The sequence below is a fragment of the Vanessa tameamea genome, chromosome 8 (genome assembly GCF_037043105.1).
Source record: "Vanessa tameamea isolate UH-Manoa-2023 chromosome 8, ilVanTame1 primary haplotype, whole genome shotgun sequence".
NCBI lineage: Eukaryota > Metazoa > Arthropoda > Insecta > Lepidoptera > Nymphalidae > Vanessa > Vanessa tameamea.
In genome coordinates, this window is record NC_087316.1 from 13,423,054 (window position 1) to 13,445,269 (window position 22,216).

General features: G+C 37.8%; 2 protein-coding genes and 5 non-coding genes across 9 annotated transcripts; 3 read left to right on the top strand and 4 right to left on the bottom strand.

Annotated features, from left to right (window-relative positions):
• Positions 1–345: 345 nt before the first annotated feature.
• On the top strand, positions 346–4,658 carry LOC113404814 (ester hydrolase C11orf54 homolog). The gene is made up of 8 exons (XM_026645871.2): positions 346–494; positions 733–812; positions 2,074–2,172; positions 3,056–3,231; positions 3,337–3,495; positions 3,920–4,016; positions 4,123–4,289; positions 4,407–4,658. The coding sequence occupies exons 2-8, from the start codon at positions 734–736 to the stop codon at positions 4,578–4,580; spliced, it is 951 nt and encodes a 316-aa protein (XP_026501656.1). The 5' UTR covers positions 346–494; position 733; the 3' UTR covers positions 4,581–4,658.
• Positions 4,659–5,315: 657 nt separating this feature from the next.
• Positions 5,316–11,213, bottom strand: LOC113404701 (E3 ubiquitin-protein ligase rififylin). 3 transcript variants are annotated; one of them, XM_026645665.2, is made up of 7 exons: positions 10,742–11,213; positions 9,246–9,431; positions 8,760–8,852; positions 8,129–8,311; positions 7,873–8,034; positions 7,576–7,758; positions 5,316–7,443 (listed from the first exon to the last, which is right to left on the bottom strand). In XM_026645665.2, exons 1-7 carry the CDS (start codon positions 11,004–11,006, stop codon positions 7,268–7,270), a joined length of 1,248 nt encoding a protein of 415 aa, XP_026501450.1. In that variant the 5' UTR covers positions 11,007–11,213; the 3' UTR covers positions 5,316–7,267. The 3 variants fall into 3 exon arrangements, with proteins under 3 accessions (XP_026501450.1, XP_026501449.1, XP_026501451.1); XM_026645664.2 differs by having other exon boundaries at positions 7,867–8,034; XM_026645666.2 differs by lacking the exon at positions 7,873–8,034 and having other exon boundaries at positions 10,742–11,212.
• Positions 11,214–12,274: 1,061 nt separating this feature from the next.
• On the bottom strand, positions 12,275–12,356 carry Trnas-uga (transfer RNA serine (anticodon UGA)). Its single transcript has one exon. It is a non-coding gene; the product is annotated as a tRNA-Ser (tRNA).
• Positions 12,357–14,578: 2,222 nt separating this feature from the next.
• Positions 14,579–14,660, bottom strand: Trnas-uga (transfer RNA serine (anticodon UGA)). The gene has a single exon. It is a non-coding gene; the product is annotated as a tRNA-Ser (tRNA).
• A 1,987-nt stretch (positions 14,661–16,647) lies between these two features.
• On the bottom strand, positions 16,648–16,729 carry Trnas-uga (transfer RNA serine (anticodon UGA)). Its single transcript has one exon. It is a non-coding gene; the product is annotated as a tRNA-Ser (tRNA).
• A 2,359-nt stretch (positions 16,730–19,088) lies between these two features.
• Positions 19,089–19,170, top strand: Trnas-uga (transfer RNA serine (anticodon UGA)). The gene has a single exon. It is a non-coding gene; the product is annotated as a tRNA-Ser (tRNA).
• Positions 19,171–20,439: 1,269 nt separating this feature from the next.
• Positions 20,440–20,521, top strand: Trnas-uga (transfer RNA serine (anticodon UGA)). The gene has a single exon. It is a non-coding gene; the product is annotated as a tRNA-Ser (tRNA).
• The last annotated feature ends 1,695 nt before the right edge of the window (positions 20,522–22,216 follow it).

The following is a 22,216-nucleotide window of genomic DNA, read 5'->3' on the forward strand; positions in this document are numbered from 1 at the left end:
TAATGTATTATCTTCTCTGAGCTAATTGATGCAAATATAAGCGAAGCAAAACGATCCTTTTTTACTAATAACAACATTTTCTTACTAATAATAATAAACTTCTTTACATCCCGTGTTTCATTTGTTCCACCCTGACCTTCACGTCAATCGCAATTAAGTAGTGTATAAAATGTTTTCGAGTGATAGCTGAAGTTCAACAGCGTAAAACAAGTTGTTGTGGAATCACTAGCCGGTGGAAGGTCACTCGGAGCCGGCCGTCGGCGCGTGCGCACGTCGCTCCTACATTACACTAAATAAATTAACCGGCAGCCGCTATTGAGTTGTAGTAGACAAAGTAGGTATTTTATAAGATTTGACCATTACAGTGATTAGGTTTTTTTGTTTAATATACGTTAAAGGTCGATGACTTTTGACCTACAGATAATTACTTCACGTCAAGTAAAGTTTACGTTCATTTCGAAGCTAAAAGTCGTGAGTGGTATAACGTATTGAAGGTAATTATTGAACATGCAACTATTTAAATACATATTAATTACTGTTTATATTCAATGTGTATTACTAATTGTCACGGAGTCTGCGGCCTTGAGTGACATAAACAGTACGACGAGGTAAGACCATACATTAGACTAAGCCTTGAAAGTAACACCCGCCGGTAAAATATAATTGAAGCGGCTTCTCGCGTGTTCTTATAAATATAATAATATGGAATAAACTAAACTTTTTTTCAAATAGCATGGCGTCCATAGATTATTCTACTGTTGAAATAAAAGAGAAGCCGTTATTTACACCACCCTTGGAGGAAATAGTGGAAGGTAATTATTTTGTTTTTATTAAAAGATATTTCTCATACGATATTTTAACACGAGGATAAAAATATCTATATTTAAATATATGAATTACGTAATTGATAACACGCTTCTCTTGAAATAAAAAAGTGCATAAAATAGGATGCTTTTTCAGGGCCGGATCTACCATACGGCTTTTTGGGCTTCAGCCCATCCTTCAATCAATCCCGTGGATTCAAGGGGGCCCAGCTAAGTCAAGTCAAAGACAAAAATAGACGATAATTTGAAAGAATCCATAGCTTTATTAAATGCAAAATGGAAAAAAAAATAAATATTCCGCTGAGTTTCTTTCGCCGGTTCTTCTCAGGTCCGAGGTGCTAAATTCCGAACCGGTGGTAGATTTTTGACAATCAATAAGCAAGTGTAAACACTTCTATATTGAATAAAGATTTTTGATTTGATTTGATTAAACAGGTCGTATGGTTTCAAGTCTATGTTTAGATATGTCTTAGGTGGGCCCCTAAGTAGTGTTAGCCGAGGGCCCCCTAAGCTTACGGTCCGGCCCTGTGCTTTTTACTAGCTAGTGTCTAAATACATCCTAAAATATAATTCCGATCATGAACGAAACGGAAAATGAGGGTTTAATTTGATACTTTTAATGGTTGTTGATTGGAATTTGAATTTTCTATATAGAAATCTACATTTTTGACAAAAAATATTCACCAACTTCAAAAAAATAGTATCTAAGTCCTGTGTTCAACAATGAAATGTTCAAGTCCTATACATACTCTTGACGTACAACATACTGTCTTTAGGAAATCGGAAATTAGTTGTTAATTAGACTTTCATCAATATTAACAATGCTTGTTGACTTCCAGGCAGGATATATAACATACATATATAATTCTATTTAACTAACATGACTGTCTTATTATTATATTTAGATATTGAAAAAGAGTAACTACTGAGTTTCTGGCCGGTTCTTCTCGATAGAATCTACATTCCGAATCGGTGGTAGCTTTACTTAAAATAGTTTGTTAAATGACGATTCAAAAGTGCTTGTAAAAGCCTACTTGAATAAAGTAGATTTTGATTTTGAATCAAGAGACTGATATATATACACAACCCAAGGCTTACTTCCGCTTACCTCGTGTTACCATTATAACACCACCATCCTGTTAACTCGGGCTCCTCCTGAGACTCGACTCTAGAATGGAATTCAATACGCGACTTGATCACGCGAATACGCGACATACGTACCCTACAGCTCATTGTTTTGTGCCTTCAGTGCTCTCCCGCAGTCTACCGTCCACTTTTGAATATGTGAGCGTGACGGCCGAGGAGACGCCCGACCTCACGCAACCTCCGTACAACCTCATGGCACCAGGTTAGATACTGTTCAATAATTTTATCATCATCAGATCCAACCCAATTTATATTTATGTAGTATAGCGACAAATTCAAGAAAAATTGGCTAACTGAAATGTTCACCATTTGCTTTGGCGTTATAAGAAATATTAACCATTTCTTACATCACCAGTCAGACATCAACCTTGGGAACTAAGATGTTATGTCCTTTGTGTCTATAGTTACACTGGCTCATTCACCCTTCATTCCGGAGCACATCAGTACTAAGTATTGCTGTTTGGCGGAAGAATATCTTATGCGTGGGTAGTACTTATCTAGAATGGCCTACACAAAGCTTTACCACCAAGACGAATATATAAGAAATACTTTTATTTCCTGATTTTGTCAATACTCTCCACTTAAAGTACAGTTTGAATTACAAAATAATAAAATAAAACGGCTCCGTCCCCTGTGACCATAGATCGGCGCGAGCTGTGTAAGTAATTAGATAAATGTAATATTGTTTACTTTCGTAACAACTTGTTTGAATAACTCTTCCAGTAGCATGTAAATAATGATAAGCGAGTAGTAGCCTTGTTATCAATCCGATTTTGATAACATTAAGTGAAGCCGCCAGCTGTTATCAGCAGTACGTGCGGTGGGAAATGCTTTAAGTCAGACAATCTGACAAATTATTGATATTTTTTGTAATGATTTTCTCGATTAGGTTCAGGCAGAGAAAAGATTCGATCGCAATCAATTTATACAGACATTATCTTCAAAAATATATGTTATTTCTTTTTATTGGGATTCATATAAATTAAATACATTGTTTTATTTCGATTTGCTTCGTTACATATTTAATTAATAATTTAACAACAAGACGTGGTTGTACTGATAAACGCCGACGGCACGACGAGCAGGGCTGACCGGCGATGCGAAGCTGGTGGAGCTGGGCGGCCCGCCGTACCTGGTGCCGCTCGTGCGGCGCGACAAGCTGTACGACCTGGCGGCGCTGCTGCGCCACCTGCGCCGCGACCCCGCGCTGCTCGTGGGCGCCGGCGCCGGGCCCTGGCCCCACGCGGGGACCAACTGCGAGGTGACTACACGCGGCGCCGCGGGCTTCAATCCTAGAAAATCGCGTAGGCTGATCTATTTAAGTCACGCGATTCTCGCTACGTCGTAACCCGAATTCTTTGTCTAGGGCATCATTAACCTGAAGATGGAGGGAGGAGCGGTCCGCCAGGGCTCGCGCATCGTGAGCGTGCAGGGGGACGGCTACCGGCAGGAGCAGCTCCCCGACACGGAGACTCGCACCGCCTTGCTTGGGAACTATCTGCTGTCGGAAGGAAAGCCTGGCAAGGTACGCTACATCACGTCTTCGATTATTTCTGTTAAGAGCTCTACTTATTAGAGGAGCATCCTTCTCTTTCAGTTTTATTTACTCTTTTACTTTACTTTAAGATTAAGAGATTTATCGAGCTTTGATCTTTGTCAACTCCTACCTAGAGATCAACAAAAACTAACTCAACGCTTCTGTTACTACCGTTAATATAATATTGTATTGAGTAATGTAAATTATTTAGCAACGTTTTTTTGACATGCGCTGTAATTCAATTTTTAATGGGTCAAGTTAAAATACTCATATGAAATAAATACAAAAGTCCATTGATATCATATTAGTCACGTCTGTACTAACGAGGCGTCGTCGCTCATGGGTACGCGATACCATAACGTGATTTCGACTCTTATTAACACGTGTATCGTTTTGTTCGATCGACTCGCAGGTCATAAAAGTAGTGGCCAAGAAACGCATCGGAGAATCGAACTTCATCACCGCCATCAGAGAAGCTCTTAAAAATCACTACGGCGAGAAGGTAGTCGGTAATGTCCTTTTCTAATATGACTGCAAGTTATGATGAGCCACGCGGGCCGCAGCTCACGAGGCGAGCTGGAGTCCGCTAAGCGGCGTGTGCGGCGTGTGCGGCAGGGCTGGGCGGCGCCTTCGTGCTGCGCGCGGGCGCGGCGCGGCTGCACGTGATGCCCGACTTCTCCGCCGGCGCGCTGCGCAGCGACGCCGACGTGGAGCGCTGGCTGCGCTTCTTCGACATGCGCGCGCCGCTCTCGCACGTCGGCACGCTCGTCACCGGCGACCTGGTGAGACCGCTGGCGGGCCCCGTGGGCACGGGTCGCCGCGTATGCACTATGAGCGCCCGTCGAGCTCGCGACTGCCCCGTAGTGCTCGTCTGGATTCCTAACCGTCTGCTCCGCCAGGGCCTGGACCTGCGCGTGCAGCACTTCCACGGGTTCGGCCCGCACGGCGACGGCGGCCACTACCACTACGACACGACGCCCGAGCTCGTGCACTACGAGGGATACTTCGCGCTCGCGCAGACCGTCGTGCGCATCGACGCGCCGAAGGAGACGCACCACATCGGCCGCGACTGACCGACGGCACTCGCCGCTTTAAGTATGGTTTAAAAGTCACCGTAGTTTAAACTTAATTTGTATTGTTTTGTTTTATATTTGTATAATATATTTTAAACAAGAATGAGTAATGATCTTAACGCGTGTTTGATATATTACAAATAAAATATTTTTTGTTTGAATCTTTCATCTTTCTTTTGTGCGAGTGACAAATGAACTACTCTTATCCGGTAATACTTATTATATGTCCCGTTATCGTACTCTCCAATATTTTCGGGTCAAGTGTCACGGAATATGACGTAAGGCTTTGTTTATTAACTATACTTAAATCACGTAACACTGTATAAACTATTCCAAGTTTATAATACATTATTTATCAAAACACTAATTTACAAATATCCGATAGCAGCTTGATCGCCCTCCAAAACACAAATCCGTCATGAATATCAGAGATCACCCCGCCTCTCGACCGGTGATATCGTCTCTGCCATACCAAACTTTACTTTTTTGACATTCGTTCTCTCGTGGTGGGCACAGACTACACAGTACTCATACTTATATTGTTGATATAAAAAATAGTTATTTTCTCTTTTTAGTTTTACAGTTGCATTTTTCTAAAACAAAAATAAATTAATATTTAAGCCAGTAGCACGAGACGGAACTCGATGTGACGATATAGGTCTTTTGACTGTGCAGTTGTTGTCTACGGTTACACGTAACTAATGTATCGAGGTAGGGGTTAAATAAAAACAAAACAACACGAGAAGTCCGATGTATTTACACTAATGATCATATAAAAAATTATCGCAGACTATTCTATGTTACAATATTTCAAACGGATGTTGAACAGTCCGGGATGACACGACACGAACTCGGGCGTCGCGAGCGCCCGAGGAATCAATTCCAGGTTAACCCACTTCCTACCTTTACATTTGAGAAAAAACATATTTCAAAGACAATTTATATAAAAATAAAATTCTTTTTATTAATTTATTATTAAAATCACAATTTTAAAAGTATTTCCTCGAACTTTCGAATTGGACGATAAGAATATGACTAAAAACACCTTCGAAGCAAATATATTTACAATTGAACAATTTGATGAACTAGTAATACAACACGTGAGATCAATCTCTTGTTCAGCGGCCGACGGAGCCGTCCCGTCCATTTTACGCTTAAAGATAACCACTGGAGCGATGCCCTCTCTACAAAACTACGGTTTAACGCATCAAATGCTCAAATACAATTAAAGATATTCACATTCAGTTGGTACTGCTAGTGGCATCGCACTGAGGCCACACACGATCCCGGGAACTGTGTGGGGTCGGCGGTACACACGTACACACGCACACACACATCCCCGCACAGGCGCGAGTGCGAGCCCGGGGAGCTAGCGCCGCTGTACCGAGGAGGGGGTTGATATTGGAATCTAATTCTAATAACAATGAGCAAAAACCCCACCAGTTGCCCCGTTTGCTGGTCTGTCACCTACCGCGGGTGTTGTTTATAAATACACTTTAAAGTAGATAAATCAAGTAGGCAAAATATAAATCGTCACACAGCCTAATTTTCCGCCGATCTAAACAATCTAAAGTACGAATTTTAATTACATAAAACCGACACGCGCTTATTGCTTACATAATAAACGATAAATAATAATAATTACAGATATAAAAACAATAAAAGGAAATATTACATTCAAACAAATCCCATATAATATAATGAATTATTAAAAAACTTATCTAGCAACGAGCTCTCGTTCTACATTTGGGCAGGAGGCTCGTCGCGGAGAGTTCGCTACGAGCGGAGACGCTGGATTCATATTTGACACGTGTTTATGGAAAATACAACTTAAAACACCTAATTTATAAAATACAGACAATTTGTAAATGGAGCGAGGGCGACGGGGCGCCGGGAATAAAGGAATGATAAACGTATCAAAATATATCAAATACTATAAAAAAATATTTTGTATAAAAAGTGGATATTTACATGAAACAATTTCGACTTCCTAAATAAATAATTGTAAAAAGGATCAAGCTCAGCTATTATATAAACATTATGATATCACACAAATAATTCAACTGACTCGATTGTCAGTGTGACCACCAAGTCTACAGGCTTCGTGACCGTTTCCTCGCAATGTAGGTCTGCAACAAACACCTCATAGCAAATACGTCATATGGTAATATATACCTGTTTGTTTTAAAAACTAGCAGCCGAGCTCCCGGGAGCTTCGAGTTAGTGAGATTTACGACTCACGAACCGAACTTGCAGCAACGTCACAGAGTGGAACCAAAATATACATTTCATTGAGTAAATTACTGTTAGAAAATTGACTATTTTCTTATATAAAGTTAAGTATAATAAAACGTTCCGATTGTAATCACTTCTAATGACTTCAATGGGTTTCACTAAGACTTAAACAATCGATATGAATTATTGCAAATATACGTCGTCGTACGCTAACAAACACCTTGCGCGTTGCGGTCAATTTTCTCGCGATATTTCTCGATGTGTTCAGAGCAACAAACCATGCCATCCACTAGATGACTATATCATTAAAAGGAAGAAATGGAAGTCTAGAAACATAACCGAGTCTAGTCTAGCAGGCGCCTGCGCCGGCCGGCGGTAGCGGTGGTGGCGGGTGTCGAGTGGTGGGTGGCGGGTGGCGGGTGGTGGGCGGCGGTGGCGGCGGCGGCGCCGAGCTAGGAGCGGAAGAAGCGCACGGCGCGCACGACGTACTGGCGGCAGATGGGGCACTCGGCCAGCTGCTTGGAGCACGCCGTGCAGGCGGCGATGTGTCCGCACTCCAGCAGCACGCACTCCAGCGGCGCCGCCATGCAGATCTTGCAGCTCTCCTCGAACGGAAGGTTGTCGATTTCTGTGGGAGGTCAAATATCACTCGCCGTTCCCCTTAGCCCTTGAACGAATGTTATGTGTTTTAGCAGAACAAAATGTTAGTGTCAAACGAGCGTGTCGAAGTACACGTAGACGGGAGACGGAGGAGGCTCACCATCTTTATACTTGACGTGGTTGGCCCACAGCGTCTTGGCGCGCTCGAGCAGGTCCTTCCGCTCGAGACAGCCGCGGAACTCGACGCGATTCCTCGTCAGCAGCTCCTTCAGCTGCTTCACGCTCAGGAGGTCCAGGTCCGTCGCCTGCTTTATCTGTTCCAACGTGAGGTGCCTCGGACTATCTGAAAATTGAAAGCAGCGCTACGGTCACACACGTCGACCGCTGAAATCGTCCGGATCAGGAACTCGCTCGCGACCTGCCGCTCGTTCTAGGTAGATAGGGAACGTACGGTCACCCAGGTCGGGGGCGTCGGGGCCGGCGGGGTCGCGCAGCTGCGGCTCGTCCTGCAGGCTGGCGCTGCCGGCGGAGGCCGCGCTGCCGTCGGGCGTGTGCAGCTCCAGCTCGGACGCCGCGCGCCGCGGGGAGCCGCGCAGCGCCGCCAGCAGCACCTCCGAGTCTGCGGACAGGCGTGACAACAGCCGCGTGAGGCGCGGGGCGGGGCGGGGGCGCGGGGGCGGGCGCGGGGACGCGGGGACGGGGGCGGGGCGTACCGTTGGGCAGCGGCGCGGCGGGCCGCGTGATGAACTCCCAGCCGGTGTCGTCCAGGTCTTCGATCTCGAAGCAGTCGGTGGTGTCGACGGGCACCTCGGGCTCCCGCTCGGCGTCGGCCGCCGCCCCGCGCTCGGCCGCCGGCTCCGTCTCGGGCGCGGAGACTCGTACGTCCCGTTCGCCGCCTGGATGACCGGCTCGTTATGAACTGACCACTTAAATGTACGAGAGCGTGTGACTTTGACTCTCAGCGAGGTGATATCGGGTACACCATATAAATATACCCTTTCATTTTAATAACCTAAAGTTAAGAGTATTTTTTGCCTCATCTTATAACTTTTTATCAATGTTTGCTATACACATATTCATACTGGATTTCAGAATTGGACCCGAGTATACGTTGCCTGTAACGATTCACGCGGAAGCGTATTGGTCGTATCGTGCAGTCAGTCGTAGCCAAATTCAGAACGGTAAAGTTACACTAAGCTAAATTATGCAGTCTTAATTTGTGTAAAATTTTATTGTATTGCGCAGTTTCGTTCCACTTTGATCGGTAAAAAGATAATAGTCGTATTCGTAGTCCGGTTCGGTCTCCATGTTTGGTATTATATAGCAGCATATCCAGGGGGTTACCTGGCGTCGGTGTGAAGCGCCGGTCGGGGATGTTGGCGTCGGCCGCGGTCCCGTTGGTGGGCGAGTGTGCGTGCGACGAGTTGAAGCAGCTGCCTGAAACGTTATGTGAATACCCAATACTTATATTCTTACCAAATCGGCAAACAAAAGTTAACTTCCCTTCCTTTGTACTCATTACTTGTTTGAGTTCCGATTTACTTTCATTATGAGTAACATTGCCTCACAGAAAACGATAACTGTCGTTTTACTATTTGTTACATTAGATGCTGAGAGAAGTGCGAACAGAAGTTAAAGCGAATTGAGGGTTTAAGTTTTAGCCAGTGACAAGAAGCCAACGTTACAATCCGTGCTGAGGAATCATTAGTAACAAAAGGGCTGTAGCTGCAGAAGAGCTGCTACTTTTTGTTTTTCATGTATCTTTTTTAAAACAATTATATCTACAGGTAAAGTTTAATATTCGGTTGGTTGAATAGCCATAGCTCGTACTTCTGTCGGCGGGCGGTGCCGGGTGCGCCGGGTTCCGCAGGTCGAAGGCGGAGTTGATGAAGTCGTTGATGTTGGTGGTGAGCCCCTTGAGCGAGCTGAAGGGGCTGGCGCCCGCGCGCGGCCCGCGCCGCCGGTACGCCGCGCTGTTGACGTGCGACACGCACAGGCTCACTAGCTCCTCCTTTTCTGAAATATTTAACAAGAGTTAGTGTTACATCTCACTTGATGACAAAGTTTTCATATGCGAACAATATGATGAGTTATTAAAAGTGTGTAGAGTACAAAGTAGCCATCCCACCCAAAAAGATATATATTAACCACTACTTTTTTTTGTGCAATAAAGTATAAATTAAAGTAAAGAGATAAGAGGATAAGTTGCCCTGTGTTTAAAAGATAGATCACTGCCATAAATATATACTTAACCTCTGGTTTTTAAAATGAATCTATTTATATTAGAATATAATAAAAATAGAAAAAGTGCTTTGTTGAATCATTAACCAGTTTGTATTGGCCTTTAGTATGTATTCCCTGATGAAGATAGATACTAATATTATAATTTAAAAAAATTATGCACATAGGGAAGCCAGAGCATTGTCACAGATGCATCATAAGCAATAAATTCAATGTTTAAGAATTGCTAATAATTGACATTTAGAAATATCTTAACTACATAAGAATTCTGATTCACTTTTTATATAAAGTTATATTTAAACCTCAGCTCAAATTATTTGTCATAAGTTACTGAGAACTGATTAAATAAAATCATAATTTTAATTGTCTTTGTATGTAAATCATTATAAATAGATAATAGGGAATTACTTATATTACGGTGTTGCAATAAATCACAACACGCTACATACAACACTGTTGCAAATAATCAACAGAATCAACTTTGGCTTGAATTCTTGGAAACAAATTATTATTTATGTTGATAATGTAGTAATACACATTAATTATTTATCTAATGAATTTTAATATAAAACTTTTTTAACTTTAACATTATATTTTAAAAAATACTGTCAAGAATGGTACGTGTACAGTATAATATATATAGACAAATATTACCTACGTTATTAACACACTTAGTATATTTTTTTAAAGATTAGTAATATAGTGTCAGTACCGAGTTAAATTAAATCAGTGTTTCATTTTATTTTGAACTATAATAGATTTTACATTGACGCTGTAAAGTTAAATGGTTCAAGGAATTTTAATATTTCTGTCTTTTAATAATAGTTTTTTTTTATATTTCACAACAATAAATGTCTTTCTTTCATTTGTAGAAAACAAATGATTATTAAGTTGTTTATATGGTATGACTTTTTTTTCTCTGCTTTATATGTAGCATATTTATAATATTAAACATTTTTGTCTGTTTCAGCACGTATCGTTCAAATAAGTATGCAATTTAATTCAAGTGTCAGATGATCACCCATAGATTGTTCTAGAGTGCTTTATCATTGGGCTTATAATTATTCGTGTCATCGGGTACTTACCGACGCAGCCTCTGGTGGATACATTCTGTCGTTGAAGGAAGTATTGGAGGTCACGAACTTTTAAATGGGAGATACTCTGCCTGTATAGGGGTCGAGTAGAAAGCACCCTGCAGGGCCCACACATTGTACCACCACCTCTCCGCAAGCACCCGCTGCAGTAGTTTCGTTCACATTCTGAACAAGCTCGTTTCCTTTTAAATACGCTGAACTGCACCGCACAGCTTTCGCACGGCATTTTATAACATTCACGTCCTCGTAGTATCATCAGACATAATATATTATTTCACACTACAGAATACTTCATTTTTAAATATACGTAATCATTTTTCGATTATAGGATTCGTATTTGATTTCTTCCGAGGAATTACGTTGCATCAGTTAATATAAAAAATATTTCGAGTTAAAATTAAAAAAACCAAAACATCACACAAGTCAAATCTGCCATCATGAAAATGAAAACCAATGTTACCTTACCAATTCAACAATGTTACAATTTATATTTTAAAACCACAGACTAAAACAAATTAGTGACTATCAATAACACATGATTAACAAAAAACCGTGATTATGACAGTTCATGAATGACAAGGATACAGATTTCCTACCAGCAAACATTGTTGGCTTATATGTATATTATTCATACATGTAAAAAGTCAATATATAATATATAATAGTCAATGCTGGCAAGTCATATAGCTGAATATGATTATTGAAGTGTTACACCTTTTCTCTTCTCTTGCTTTCCTGCAATTTTTGAAAGTGATTCCGTAAAAGAGGACATAAATGTGTATCGTATGAAGACGGAGAAGCGTGCACTATTTGATTTGACCAATGAGCGCGCGTGGTGCGAGATTTAAGGAAGATATAATGTTAATCTTATAGTTAATAAAACCCGAAGAGAAAAATAAAAAGCTTGGGCTGAGGGTGCTTCAATTATATTATTTATGGCAACATTATGAATCATACTCGAGTGAATTGACACGCTAGTAAAAAATTTATTCTGTAAATACATTGTGTTGTAATGTAATTTGTAATTCAAATAATAACAAGTTTCTGCTTCTGTACTGATACAAATAAGCATGAATTTTCTAATTTAGTAGTATTATACAAATGTAAGTTGACATACACATGTAACCATATTAATAAAAAAATACTTATTTCTGTTCATAGCATAATTGGGGTTTATTCAGTGAAATAAAACCATCAAAATCAGTATGAGTTTTAAAATTATTCTTCAATAATCATAATTATCAAAATCAAGGCAAGCATTACAACGGTTACCGCATAATGCCGTCCCATAAGAAATCGAGTTGCCTGCTCACGTACCTTTATTACACACTTCGTGTTTTGTCTCCAATATCGATATCTTTCCAGACAAAATTAGAGATATTGACATTATAAAAATATTACTCATCTCTTACATTATCAATAAAATTACCCAGGCTAACTCATCCTTTAAACCGAAAAATAACAGTATATAGTAGTTTTGCTCTTTGCCGATACATTACGTTTATTTTTTCAAAATGAAAGCCTCGCTGAGGACAGGATTCGAACCTGCGCGGGTAGAACCCATTGGATTTCAAGTCCAACTCCTTAACCACTCGGACACCTCAGCTGTCGACGATACAAACCAATTTAAATATAATATTTTTTTGGGTAATTGTTTGCACAAGTGTTGGTAAGAAATTTGTCATAGTTATGACAATGGTATGAATATAGGCAGCAAACCGTATACTTACGTATCCAATATATATGTATATTCTTCTTTTTCTCTGTCTACTGGGAGCCATTTCTACTAATTTGTAACGGATCCGCTCTATCATCTCACAAAATGCTGAGGTGATAGGTATTGGCCGATAAATTGTCGGGTCAGACCGATCCCTTTATCGAAGCCCTACTAACGCAGCCATTGATCCAGGCGTGACGTGCTGCCTGCTTAGATGATACTTAGTACGTGTATCAGTTGGTTCCTGATGATGGGATCTGAGTTAAGATTGTAGTATTTCATCCCCAACAGAATCTCACCAGCAATAGCAGCAGTGCTTGAGGTCGGGTCTTTCCCACTGAAGCAACGTTCCTTTCAAGGGACTGACGTAAAGTAACCGAGCATACCAACTCAGTCTGCCGACTTATAGTTCTAAACGCGACGTTTACATATCGCTGTTGGTTTGTGGTACTTTGGTAGATATCAGGCAGCGATCCGAGGAACTAAGAGGAGCCTAAACCTCAACCTGATACTCTACGGGGTGTAAAGTTAGCAGAAGGGTTAAAAGAGAAGGCGCTTGTCCGTCTACATCTGGGATCCTGGTGGGCTGATCAACCAGTTGGGTCAAATCATGCGTGAAAGCGAAAGCATGAGAAGGGATCTGTAGAGGCATACGTAGACTCGACTCTGACGAACCAAGTCCACGAGTACCACCGATACGGAGCAGGACGGGTCCTTCAAGAAGAGCACACTTTAGAATATGTTTTGAAGAACTCTTCAAGTATGTATCCTGGATAATTAAGGTAAATGGTATCGACAGGCTAAAGTAATTGTGTCTTCGTGCCTGGTCTGTGAAGTCTGATAAGAACTCTCGCTTTCTCTCGGTTAAATAATGAAGGCGTCATTTTCAAGCGTTGCCTCCATTATACGTCGTACTACAGCTCGGACGCCCGTGGATGCGGGAGGTAGGGATCTCACGTACCCTGTTCTAGGCAGCTGGTATCAGCTGAGGTGTCCTCACTTCTAGTCGGCTGGTTGGGTCCATTATACGTCGTCATTATAGGTTGCCAGATGTAAACTACCAAGAGAAGAAAATGTAAACTACTAAGGAGTCCACTTCTTCTCCCATCGTGATCGTGACTTCTTCCGTGATCAGACCTAGCGGGCCTGCCGGGAACTGAGAGCCTATTTATATGGACAGTTATGTTGGGATATAACTAATTACTACGCTGGCTGGTATTAGCGAGAGCGGTAATTATGAGGTGTGTTGTTGAAGGGAAGCTGTTGCCTTCAATTGTTCCGTTCCCTTTGTCACTTCTTACGGCAACTACGGAAACAGATAGCTAATTCGTCCCGCAATCCACGGCTAATAAATCCTATTATTAGGATTTTTTAGCCGTCATCTAGATTTATAGAAAAAAATTCTCATTGTGAGTACATTATTAAACATTAATAAAAAAGTTAAAAATAGATTAACGAAACAGATATTATTTAGGTTGCGCCTGATATTTTAATAGAGCAAATGCTACATAAGTTAGTAATATTTAATTTTTAGGTATAGATATGCTAATGACTTTTGTATCATACATATAGTATTTATTATAGATAATTTGGGCTGTTTGGCGAAGAAAATCACCACCTTAGCTTAGCTTATATATCATGGAGGCGTAGAAGACGTCTCGAATGAATATACAAGCAAAGGTATGTAGATCCACTAACAAACATAATTGTAAAAAAGCAGCATGGAGAATATGCTCCAAATCTTCTCAATAGGAACTATACGAATTTACATTATGTGTTTGCGGAAATCCAGTTCCCTAAGCTATCTGCTCCGGGGACTGGATTTCACTATTCCAAGCGTGGCGATTATAGTACCTATAGCCTTGACAGATCCTTGGGGGAAGCCTTTGTCCAACAGCGGACGTCTTTAGGCTGAGATGTTAATGATGTTGATTAACAATTTGCAATAAACTTAAAAAATGCATATTTCTATTAAATTATATTAAAGTCTTGAGAATAAAAGAATAAGCCGACATACAGCTATGATAAGCCTCACTGTTTAGTTTTTAAATAACTGTAGAAAGTTATATATTGGCAATAGTTTCAGATATAAAACGTTAAAATGAATGCATCGCTGAGGACAGGATTCGAACCTGCGCGGGTAGAACCCATTGGATTTCAAGTCCAACTCCTTAACCACTCGGACACCTCAGCTGTCGTTAAGAAAGTAAAATGTACGTGGTACAATCTTACAGTGCAAATAAAATGTTTACACAAGTGGCTAGCGTTTCTAGTTCAACTCAGAACTCGTTAAATACTATTTACTACATACTAAATACTTTTTCTCTAATACTATCATTTTAGTGTCTTTAAGAATTAATTATTGTTCTTCGATTTTCTAAAAGTAAGTATATGTCGCAACAAAAGCCTAGAAAATATTTGTGACGTGTAGTCAGATATGCAGAGCTCCACTGAATGCAGCAAACACAGTGCGTTAGAGAATAGTAAGTAATAAGTATTCTGTAAAATCGAAACTCTATTTAGATCGTATGTACGTCCATCGTAAAAAAATACAAACCATTGTCAAATAGTACCTGGTACCAAGGGCCGTTAAAAATTAATGAGAAAATTAATTAGAATATTATTTAAAAATTATAATATCTGTGGAAATCATTTAAAATGTATAGGGTTGCGGGTTACCAGGGACTTGAGAGCTTAGATTTTTTGGGTATATATTACACCCCTGCATAAGCAGGAGCTCTTATAATCGCGCTCGTATAGAGGAACGAAGAGGTGCCGAAATATAATCTCGCTGTACACTTTAAAGTGCTACGGACGGTTCTGGGTATAAGTAGCGTATAGTTGTATCATAATACGGTGAATGAGCTTAACGATCGAGTCGGGACATGAATGTCGACTTGATTTCTTACATATAGCTTTGTAGGTTGGGTATTAGAAGATATGTTTTAAACCGAAAGTTATTAGGTATATTTAGGAATATAATTAAACTTAAATGAATCAATATAAACTAACTTTTGCTATTTAACAGAAGGGTGCATTATTTATTTTACAAATTGGCAGAGAGAGTTTACTTTGTGTTAGCTGATTCATACGTTAAACAGGAGTTTGTGTTGCAATCAAAACTCTGTGGTTGTCACTCAAAGTGAAACAAATGCGGTTGTTGTGTTGGCTTACGAAGATGTACGCCTTACTATTTGAACTCATCTTGTACACGCGAGTTTCTCGCTTTAACCTATAAGGGCAATGATGCACTTGAACATAATATACATGTATAGTATGCTTGCTGAAAGTATCCACGTTGTGACCAAAATACGATACTCATACAGTGGCGAAGCTAGATGGGCAAGGGCCCCGGTGCATACCCCTCTTTCTACCCCATCTTTGTATTGCCCCTCAAAATTATAGATAGCAATAAGAATAGGCTACAGGATACAGAGAGTTGAACTTATCATTCCTGCTCATCATGCCTGCTCCCGTGATTTTTGTGCATTTATTAGATACTTTATGATTTTTCTCCAATATCGATATATTTCTAGACAGCATGAGTTCGCCGAAGGGAACGACGAATGAGATTATTACATTTAGTAAAGGCACTACATCACGAATGCATCTCAACGACGCATCTCAAGCAAATGTAGTGCTTTAAGGCGCTGCATATTTTTGCATGTACCTTCATTCAGACCAAGTGCAGTAGCTGCGACCTGAATGCTTTATGTGCTATTTGCACAAACTCGGATAAATGATCAACACCAATGTTGCGTATCTCGACGAGGATCTACTCTTAATACGCTTTGTTTGAATTTGACGTAATCTTTAACGTAATATCGTAACTAGTGCTTGATGCAAAATACTCTTAGATATGCTTGAGAAAATATCATCTATTATTATTAATCATGATTTATTTTTTACGTAAAGTTGAGATTATAGTTTTTATTATATATTTTTTTTAATTAGGTAGGCAGACTGAGTACTGGGCCATCTGGTGGTAGGTGATCTCAATCCATAGATATTTACGTTATAAGAATTATAACCCACCCCGTACATTATCAATGAAATTACACGGGGCAACTGATCCTTAAAACCGGAAAACAATAATACCAGTTTAGCTGTGCGGCGTTTGATTATATAAGCATTGTTATAATTCTACTTAGTGACATTTATTTTTTCAAAATGAAAGCCTCGCTGAGGACAGGATTCGAACCTGCGCGGGTATAACCCATTGGATTTCAAGTCCAACTCCTTAACCACTCGGACACCTCAGCTGTCGACGATACAATACAATTTAGATATAATATTATTTTGGGTAATTGTTTGCACAAGTGTTGGTATGTTATACGTCGTAGTTATGGCAATAGTATGAATATAGGCAGCAAATCGTATACTTACGTATCCAATATATATGCCCTACTTTTTCTCTGATTACTGGGAGCCATTTCTACTAATTTATAACGATTCCGATACGTTCTCGATTCTATTTCGATTCAACTTGACCAAACTTCAACTGAATCTTTGTGTCACTAAAATAAGAAAACAACAATGATTACTTTTTTATTTGATTGCGATAGGGTGACAGTTTGTTAGAGGAATTGTAAATGACTGCACTGTAATATAATCTGTTTGCTAAATTATAACAAAAAAAAATTTAACAAATACTTCAAAATTATTGAGTAAAAACAAATATTAGAAATTATAAACATTTAGGCGACATAAAATGGGCGAATATGTATTGAGCTTAATGTATGTACAGTCAAATGTTGATATTATCTTTCATAAGACTATATAACACTAAATATTTCATTTACATCAATTGCCGTGAGGTCTGGCAGTAGAATAGAGCCTGCCAAATACGTTTTCGTGCAGAGTTCACGCTGCGTCAATGCCAAAAAAAGTGCTACCGAATGACGTTGATTAGTGAGGTTATAACATTAAAATGTATCTGTTCGAGAGGCAGAAATCATTTGTTACATTTGCACCTTCTTTCCAATTAGGTCAACTACGTCTCTACCACGCATAGTTTAATTTGATAAAATATAAATACAACATAAGTATTTATATACTTAATAAAACGTTCATAACAAATTCGTTTCATGCAACGTGCAGCTATAGCTTATAGGCTTATCTTATACATATTACCACGTAAAGCTTTTAAAATTGAACTGGCGACCCGCCCCGGCTTCGCACGTTCACAGTTTTTCAGTCGTTACAGAATACCCGCTATACAAACCGCTATAAGAACCGCTATACAAAACGCAGGGACGTTTTAAATCTGTAATATCTTCGAAAATATTATTCAATGAAATTTCATGTTGTAAGGGCTTTATTGATCTATATTTAATGCACAATGTATTTTAGGTACTTAATTGGATAAAGATTAATGATATAAAGCTTAAAATAGCTTCTAAAATAAGACATTATTTTTCGTAAAAAGTAAAAGATAAAAAATGGTTGTTGTGGGATATCCCTAAGAGATAGACAAATATCGCTGACTTTTTGAAGACCTTTTTAAGGTGTACAATACTATAAGTACATTATTTTGATCTATCTCGTAGGGTTCAGCCAGCGTTTGCAATGTAAGCGCAAAAAATGTTTTTATTAATGACATCACTTCGGAAACCTCTAAAACTATCAGTGTTTCTCTACTATATTGTGCATGTATTATACACATAAACCTTCCTCTACCGTATCAAAATCCGTTGTGTAATTTTAAAGATCTAAGCACACATAGGGACAGACAGCGGTAAGCGACTTTGTTTTATACTATCTAATGATGACGTCGATTTAGTTTAGCTTTACACAGCATTTTTACCTTATAAAAACTAGTGTACGGGGTAAGCCGTTAGTTAGGCCGGGGTTTTAACCGTAAAATTTGGGGTATACCCGCCTATATCACACAGTTTGTCATTAGGAAATTTGTACTATTTTATTGCTCAATATCATTGACAATTATAATGTCAAAATATTGTGGTTGGGTTAAAGTATAGAAGATTAAGTATATTTTATCAAAGTGTTATTTAAGTTGTAGTATTTTGACGGTATCTGTTTTTTTACACACCAAATGATGACTAACCTTAGGATTAACTGAGAACAGCAGGTTATGTGTCGAAAAGTTAATTGAACTTTCTATTCATGTTTAATTTAAAAGCGATCTCAATTGCAACAATAGCAGAATAATATAAATTTGTATTGTTTTGTTTGTAGCGTACTATCGACTCGTACCGTTAAATGTTAATATTAAGTGGATAAATAACAATGAAGTAACATTTCTTTTGTTTTAAAAAGTTGGTCGCAGACTTAGCCTTCATTATAAGAGGACAATTTTGCAGGTTTATTAAAATTAATTAAGTTTTTAAAATAACAACGAAAACATGGATAAAAAAAAGAAATTATAATTTTTAAGATGTTTAATAAAGTACTTTTCGATAAAAATCGGTTGCTCCAGAACTTGTTACTTGTTATGCGCAGGAGTTCAATGCCGCGTTAACAAACATAACATTTATTAAATCAATTTTTTATCACATACAGAGTGGGTCCTTGTATGAAAATTATTTTTATAAAAAATAATTTTTAAATACAAAAAGTGTAACGTAGAAACTACTAATCAATTTTGCATTCTTTCTTGCAGCTGAGGTGTCCGAGTGGTTAAGGAGTTGGACTTGAAATCCAATGGGTTCTACCCGCGCAGGTTCGAATCCTGTCCTCAGCGGAAATGATACACCTTTAATTTTTTACATTATTTTTTTAATTTAAACGAATTGCATTGGATACAAATAAACTTAGTACTTTGTTTTAATAAAAATCTAAATTACGTTTGAATTTAGAAGCAATCTAATAAGGTTTATTTAACTGTACCAATATTTGACGTTAATCGAATTATATAATAAAAAAAAAACTTTTTAAAACATGAATCTCAAATTTAATTGTACAATGTCTGTGTTTATACAATTAAAAATTTAAATTTACTCAAATGTATATAATTTATACAAATATAAACGCCGAATGTTATGAGGTTAGCACAGTGGAATATCTATAGTTAAAAACCTCATAATGATTTTGGAACCATGTCAGCTCCAAGATCAAACAAACCAAATATATTTTGGAATATATTGTCAATCTGTATGTTATGTAAAAATTCTAAATAACCAGGTACTCTAAAATCTTAGTAAGCATACCGTTAATATTAGGGGTTATGAGACGTATAAAAAATAGTATTTAAGTTAATAACAACGTTGGGGGTCGAGTATCATTGTTAGCTATTTATTGTTCAGTTATGAAAAGAATATTACATTTATTTATTTATTGTAAAATAAAATATAGGTACCGGCCAAACAAATGATCTCAAATCATTTGTTTAGCCGGATTCAGAAAAAAAAAACAAGTCTCGTTTTCGTTAGAAAATTGACGACGACTGTTAGCTTAGCATTGGCTGGGAAGTTGCTACCATTTTGTATGTATTTTATTAAATAATCGTAAAATTAAATCCATAATAAAATAAACTGTTGGGCAGCGAAATATATAGATAATATAAATTAGTATTTTAGCGAACATTAAGATTAGTGTTACCTTTATAAATCTGTATGAACATTGAATGCGTAAGTATAAATATACCACGCAAACCAAGCCGTATGCGTGCGTTGTGCTTGGAATTACACTTGCACACTGTTCATTAATCCACTGCGGTAGAGCATTGTACGTAGTTATACCTAGCATGTATACTTAGTTATGTATCTCGTTAATATATACCTACTATAGAGCCTATGTATGTTTGTGATGTATTGAAATTTGATTTGCGATATTGAATTGTTCTAAAAACCTTTTTTTAATTTCTATTTCATTGTTTAATGAGCTGTCAGAATACATTAAATACGCGAATTAGTTTGATTTAAATATGTCATTGGTAATGCGCTAGCCATATTTGAATAAGTACGAGATTTATATGAAATTTTATATTATATATTTCAATATAATAGTCACAGCTGAGGTGTCCGAGTGGTTAAGGAGTTGGACTTGAAATCCAATGGGTTCTACCCGCGCAGGTTCGAATCCTGTCCTCAGCGATGCATTCATTTTGATTTTGGGAATGATATCTAATCTATACGTATTAATAAAAAATGGTATTTGATTATATTTAACATGTAATTACTATTTATATAATTATAAAGTTGTTTTTTAATTACCCTTAGTATCTAAATACGAAATAAATTATATTTATAGCACACCTTGAGAATGAAACGATCGCCTTCAGACTCTTTATTAAATATAAATATTACTAATGTTTATACAGACCAGATTATTATAAGTAATACCGCTGAGATTAATTAGGCTATTTTGACTTTAAAAAGTATTAATATACGTTAATGGTAGTTTTATAAATGAGATATAGGTATACCTGACTGTAGTTAGAGCATTATTTCATAGTTAATAATTAATCAATCGACTTTTGTAAATACCTAAGCTATTAAACGTGATAATGATCATTGCACTATATACACACACGAGACCAACTTATTGATTACACCAGTTTACGAACAAGTAACAAAAACTTATTTGCAAATAAACATATGTGTGCGGATTTTTAACGGAACGCCAACAAAAAAGGATTCCTTATACGAGTTATTAGCACTTCGCGCTTCTTGTTATTCACATCTTTGGATTTTTTAAGAAATAAGAACACATTTTTGACATAAAATTTGTTAGGATATATATTCACAAACATCATGAGTGCAAAGCTGCGACTTCATACATAATACTACACGTATATAGGTAGACAACTTGATCGCATAACATAAAGTCAGATTTGGAGTCATTTATGGTTATATTTAAATAAAAAGAAACTGGTTACATGTGTACTCAAAGAGCATACGTACATATTTAATAACACGCAATCAGATAGCCTTCTCAGACCAGTGCAGTAAGCTTGGTGGACTACAAAATTAAAAATAACTTGAATTTTAGAAACGGATACATTATAAAATGTGATAATGGAAATATAAAAATAACAAAAAAACCTTTTCCAGGACCAAGCGGATGTTATTATCACCCTCCCAAAAAAAAATAATTTCCAAATCGGTTAATAAACGAAACAGAACTGTAGTAATAAAAAAATAAAATTGAACTGACGAACTCTTTTTTTCAATTTGGTTATAAATAATACATTACAATACGCGAAGCACCGGTATGGTGACTCTAATTATTATTATTAAGCACTTATGTGTATTTTACTAAGTCTTTCACAATATTTCATATTTCTTAATAATATTGTTTGCAGACAGACGCCAATAAAATCACCACGTCAGTAAAAATATGATACCGATAGGAAAATATATTTAAAAATAACGATTTGCGAGTCGTAATATTTATATTACAAGGAAAAAAAGTCGCATCGTAGATCATTCTGTGAAATTGACTGATTCATATTTTAATAGCTTCTGAGAAGTAGCGGTCAGGATGCTGCGCGTGCGCGCGTAGGGTTCCTTATCTTTTGATAAAATATGATTTTGTTGATTCTGTTTTATTGATTATAATTAATTGTTTTAATGTTTGTTTTTTTAACAAATCCTTGATTGACATTATTATTATTTACGAATTTTTAAATAATTTATAAGTTCATGGTGTTTTCAAAACGAAAACCTCAAATGAAAAATAAATTAGAGAGTCGGTTAATTTAGTTTTTATATTGTTAGTTTAATTTTATTCCTAATACGATATAGTTATAGATACTTACTCCAGAGTGTACGTATAAAGTAATTCGT